This window comes from Choristoneura fumiferana, chromosome 22 (assembly GCF_025370935.1).
Source record: "Choristoneura fumiferana chromosome 22, NRCan_CFum_1, whole genome shotgun sequence".
NCBI lineage: Eukaryota > Metazoa > Arthropoda > Insecta > Lepidoptera > Tortricidae > Choristoneura > Choristoneura fumiferana.
Window position 1 is genome coordinate 1375682 of NC_133493.1, and position 6000 is coordinate 1381681.

General features: G+C 42.7%; 1 protein-coding gene across 1 annotated transcript; it reads left to right on the forward strand.

Moving 5' to 3' along the window:
• Positions 1 to 1919: 1919 nt before the first annotated feature.
• Positions 1920 to 5704, forward strand: LOC141440159 (uncharacterized). The gene is made up of 2 exons (XM_074104622.1): positions 1920 to 4715; positions 5672 to 5704. Exons 1-2 carry the CDS (start codon positions 1920 to 1922, stop codon positions 5702 to 5704), a joined length of 2829 nt encoding a protein of 942 aa, XP_073960723.1.
• Positions 5705 to 6000: the final 296 nt, after the last annotated feature.

Here is a 6000-nt window from a genome sequence, read left to right on the forward strand (position 1 = left end):
TTTAAGGGATCTCTACCAGTCAACCTTTGAGTGGATGAGAGGAGTAATCAGTAAGGCCACTTGCATACGTCCGTCGTTTTCACCGGGCAATGGACCGTTTTTATTGCCGGAGTTGCGGTTTTGTATGGCTAACCATGAATGTGTGTACGCACCGGACACTTGTCCGGCTACTTAGCCATACAACACCGCAAGTCCGGCAAATAAAACGGTACGTTGTCCGGTGAAACAACAGACGTCTACAAGCAGCCTTAGGGTCCGACAAAGACTGAGTTTTTAAACAATATAATACATTTATGTATTACGTATATTGTTTAAAAACTTTAATAACCTCTGCTTTCACAGTTTAAATAGATTTTAATTATCAAGCTCTTAGAATTAATTTAATTACAATATTTAAAGTTTCCCCAGGCAGAGACGGCCGCAGATCGAACTCGAAACAATTACGAACACTTAAACAATTATTTCAAAACCTTTTGACTAATAAAGCGTTTTAGTTACAAAAGAATGGCGCAGTACACAGAGCTTATCAATGTGCTACGACATTTAAGAAAGGGAGAAACAAAGAAAGAAAGAAAAAAAAAATTCGTTACAACGTGGGACAAAAAAAATCTCTTGGAGAATTCCCTAAAATAGATAGGTAAGTGGACTTGTTTTTGTGAAATGAATACAGCTACCTCGCTCAAAGAATTAGCCTAGCGATTCAACGAGGAAATGCTGCCAGCATCTTCGGCACAATGCCGCAGGGGCCTTTTTAGGGTTCTGGAGCCAAAATGGCAAAAACGGAACCCTTTAAGTTTCGCCATGTCTGTCTGTCTGTCTGTCCGTCCGCGGCTTTGCTCAGGAACTATCAATGCTAGAAAGCTGTAATTTTGCACGGATATATATGTAAACTATGCCGACAAAATGGTATAATGGAAAATTATACAAATTTTTTTTTGGTTACCTCCCATAGACATAAAGTGGGGGTGATTTTTTTTTCTCATCCAACCCTATGGTGTGGGGTATCGTTGGATAGGTCTTTTAAAACCATTAGGGGTTTGCAAAGACAATTCGATCGATTTAGTGATTTGTTTGCGATTTGTTACTTAGTTAATACTTAGTTTCAAAATCAAAAACCATAAAATTTATTATGTAAGTAGGCGCAAAGGGCTTGTTACTTTTTTTATGCAGTCAGTGCTTCATTAAAGATGAAAGACCAACATTGCCAAGAAGAATGCGCAATAACAAACTTGGCAGAAAATTAGTTTTTCAAAACAAAATATAATACCTAATTACAATTATCTTGACTACAAAAGCTATATATAAAGTAAATTATATATGCTATTACTAGTAGTGCTAGTAGGGGCGAGCCTTCAGCTACCTACCGGGTCCACAGGTGGCGGATAGTGGATCGTCCTGTAGATATACAGGATAGCTGCGAATAAGGTTTACCAAATAAGCAGTCCCGGACCGAGGCGGTAAGGTACCAGGGTGTGGCGGGGTATCTCGTGGCACAGTTATCTCCATGAAATACCACATGGCCCGTAAATACCTTATGACATGGCGAGCTTGCACCGCCATTTAAATAAGTGCATTGCCCTGGCAGAGGGCAGCAGCCTGTCAGCGTTCTTCGCGGCGCACCTCAGTGGGAGGTATACGACCGAAGAAATGAACACCTGCACGCGGCGATGGAGTCCATCAAGACCGGATGCAGTACTGCGATCACCAACCCGTCGTTGCGGACGTGGTGATTATTGCTATCCCCCCTCCCATAAATCATGACTGCACAAAATACATATCGACCCCGAGTTCCCAGCGCTCCGTCACTCTCTGGCTCGAGCAGTAGCCAGGTGACACGGGGCAGGGGTGCGACAAGGAATCCCTGGGAGTTGACCAACTGCCATAAACAACTACACATTGCAACATACAATATACAAACAATGTCCACGGAAGATAGACTTTTAGAGCTGGAAGCCGAGTTACAACGAGTTAAGTGGGACATCCTGGGACTCTGCGAGGTCCGTAGGGAAGGCGAAGAACTCATTACGCTACCATCGGGGAACCTACTATACTACAAGGAGGGTGAGCGTAAGGGCATGGGCGGAGTCGGCTTCCTAGTCAACAAAGAAATAAAGGATCGGGTGCTGGAAATTGGTTGCGTGACTAATAGAGTGGCGTATGCTAAAATTAGATTATCATCAAAATATACACTGGCGATCATTCAGGTATACGCTCCTACTAGCTCAAGTACGGATGACAAGGTGGAAGATTTCTATGAGAACATCACCAAGGCCTCACGGCAGTGCAAGTCACACTATAACCTAGTTATTGGGGACTTTAATGCCCGAGTAGGTAATAAGGAATCAGGCGTTGAGAACTGTATGGGGGAATTTGGTTTGGGTGAAAGGAACATCAGAGGGTCTGCACTGGTCAACTATGCGTTGCAACACAACCTGTTCATTATGAATACCTTTTTCGCTAAAAAACCCCAGCGTAAATGGACATGGAGACATCCAGATGGAATACATAAGAACGAATATGATTACATCTTAAGCAACCGCAGAGATTTTGTACATGACGTGTCAGTGCTCAATAATTTCACCACCGGAAGCGACCATCGTCTAGTTCGTGCAACCCTAGCAATAGATCTTAAGACGGAACGACGAAAACTCACCCGGAAGCACATATCGCGCGATGTAGCCCCGGATATAATTAGAGCCAACTTTAAGGAATATCAGCAATATGTTGAGGACCATTTGGCCAACTATGATCGGTTGAGATTGCTGTCAATAGAGGAACTGAATAAGCATCTGACTACTATCATGATAGAGGCCCTGGAAAAGGTAACACCTCGCGACGTCAACTTCAAGCCAAAGAAGCTTACCGAAGAGACTATTAAGCTCATGGAAAGACGTCGCGAACTAAGAACTAAAAATCTTATAGATACACCGGAGTACAGTAGTCTCCAGAATAACATTCGTCAGAAAATCAAGACCGACCTCATCCAATATCAGGAAGCACAAATCACTAAAGCGATCGAAAGGAATACCAGCAAACGAGTGCTGCGAGCCCAAATTTCCAAGGGAAGGAAAGAGATTTTTCAATTACTGGATGAGAGGGGTAATGTCGTTACAAATAGGGAAAATCTGTTGGAAGTAACGAAGACATTCTATGAGAACCTCTACAAGAGCAAAGTACAGTCTTCTTACCTATCATCTAATGTACAAATTGGAAGATCCACTATCGCAAATGTAGGCTCTGAAGAAATACCTGATGTAACCATTGAGGAGGTGCAATTGGCGTTGAGGCAAGTGAAGAACAGAAGATCGCCGGGCCAAGATAACATCATTCCCGAAATGCTTAAGTTGGGGTCAGCAGACCTTTGGAGAGCTATAGCTCTTCTGTTCACAAACTGCATTCTTGATGGCAGAGTACCCAGCGAATGGCATAACGCAGTGATCATATTGCTTCATAAAAAAGGGGATATACGAAAATTGGATAACTACCGCCCAATAAGTCTCCTCTCACACATGTACAAATTGTTTACCAGGGTCATCATGAATAGGCTGAGTAAGAAACTCGATGATAACCAACCTAGGGAGCAGGCTGGTTTCAGATCTGGATTTGGGACCAACGATCATCTGCAGACTTTGAAAACTGTGATAGAGAAATGCCACGAGTACAATAAGCCGATTATCATCACCTTTGTCGACTATGAAAAGGCCTTTGACTCGGTCGAGGCGTGGGCAGTGGAAGGGGCACTGGCAGACTGCAGAGTCGACGAAAGATACATACAGCTTATTAAACATCTTCAGCAGTATGCAACTTCCTCTGTATGTCTTCATAAACTAACAAAGCCATTTAAACTAGAGAGGGGTGTACGACAAGGAGACACCATATCGCCAAAACTGTTCAACGCCGCTCTTGAGAACATCTTCAGGGGACTGGACTGGAGCAATAAGGGCTTGGTAGTCGATGGAGAGAGATTAAGCCACCTAAGATTCGCGGATGACATCGCACTGATTACGGACAATGTCGGCGACATGGTGGTCATGATTGATGAGCTACAACGAGAATCGTTAAAAATTGGTCTGAAGATGAACGTCACCAAAACAAAAATCATGACCAACATACCGCCGGGAGCCGGAGGCTGTCCATTGCCTTTCGAGGTCGTCAGCAGCTACGTGTATCTCGGGCACAGGATTACGCTTGGTTCTGAGGACCAAGTGGCTGAAATAGAACGTCGGATCGCGCAGGCGTGGGCGGCCTTCGGTGCAAATAAGTCAGTCCTTCAGTCAAGGAAGATTCGCCAGCACCTTAAAACCAAAATCTTCAACCAGTGTGTCTTGCCCGTCTTCACTTATGGAATGGAAACCACCACACTGACAGAGAAGTCTGCAGAGAAACTCCGTGTTGCACAGAGAGCAATGGAGAGGTCAATGCTCGGGATAACTGTCATGCATCGGAAAAGGAATGAGTGGATCAGACGAGTCACTAAAGTTCGGGACGTGGTGGAAGAGATCGAGAGGAATAAGTGGAGATGGGCAGGGCACATTGCCAGGATGAACCACGATCGTTGGGCGAGGCGAACACTGGAGTGGAGACCTCGTGAAAACACTCGCAGTAGAGGGAGACCACCAATGAGGTGGAAGGACGATATCTGCCGACAGGCGGGTGGAGGATGGATGCATATGGCTGTCGATCGCCAGGCGTGGAGAAATGGAGAGGAGGCCTATGTCCGAAGACGGACGAATTAAGGGCTGCTATGGATGGATGGATATGCTATTACAAAGTAATTTAGAAATAAATAAATTAGAAATAGGTACATTAGAAATTGGGATGTTCCAATTTTTGACAACATATAATAAATCGAAAACTATTTGGAGAAATAGGCTTTGTGAAGCGTTTTCGGAAATCAGATTGCAGAAATGTGATAAATTGAATTAAATAAACAAAATTTAAGTAATGACCCTCATTTGACCCCTACAGTGTCTCGTCACAAAGACAGTTATAAAGCAGGTCTACACTCGTAAGCAAATTGACAATTTGAAATGTTCCTGTCCGGCTTATAATAGCAAAGAGTGACGAAGATAGAACTTTAATCACATGATGCGCACCCGTCCTTAAACGTATACGAGTATTTCCAATTGCGGAATTGGGAGGGTATTGCGGGATCGCGGTGGATGCGGAAAGCACAAGACTGGTCTGAGTGGAGAGCCTTGGGGGAGGCCTATGTCCAGCAGTGGACGCCTTTCGGCTGACGTGATGATGATGATGTGATTTCGAATGTATTTTTACAAATTAATTTATTAATTTACTACGTTACAAGTAAATACAAAAGAATTTAATAAAAAAATATCTATTTACTATCACACCATTAAATAAACAGGAATAATCGAAGCTAAAAGCAGAGAGATAAATAAAACTATTTGCCATTTAGGACTCTAAGCCGTGCTTGAACTATTGTCAAATGTAATGCCACAGATTATGTTATGTACGACCTGAATTTTTCTAGGCAAAGGAACGTGGCTGTCTCAATGTGACGTTATCCAGCGTATTTCGTAAAAAAAAATATAAAAATTAAATACTCATCCAAATTCAAAATCAATAAAAAAGGTATCTTAAAGTATCCTATTCTTTCCAAAAATAAAATAAAAACTATAGGTTAATCCTTATCCCAATTGTTTTACAGGGATGTAGAATGCGGTTCATCGATGCGCTATGAAATGCTTATGTTCTCTAAAGAATTAACAAGGATGACTCTGTTTCAATAAAATATTATAAACTTAAATGAAATTGCAAAACATAAATAACAGGGGGCCTACCATGATCTTTTCATAAACGATCCAAACGCAGGGCAGTTCAATTTAGGCACCTAAACTGAATCGTCGAAATTGGTACCACGACGTTTATTTCTCAGAGCTGAGTCTCAATGGCTTACAAGTGAATGAAAGACCGATATTGTCTCTGGTCCGAAACTGAAACGCTAAGTCGCGAAAGGGATGCCGCTATATGCAAACC

Coding starts and splice junctions, on each gene's coding strand:
- LOC141440159 (XM_074104622.1), top strand. CDS start 1,920: ATGTCCACGGAAGATAGACTTTTAGAGCTGGAAGCCGAGTTACAACGA. Junction 4,716..5,671: donor GAAATGGAGAGGAGGCCTAT/GTCCGAAGACGG, acceptor ATTGTTTTACAG/GGATGTAGAATGCGGTTCAT.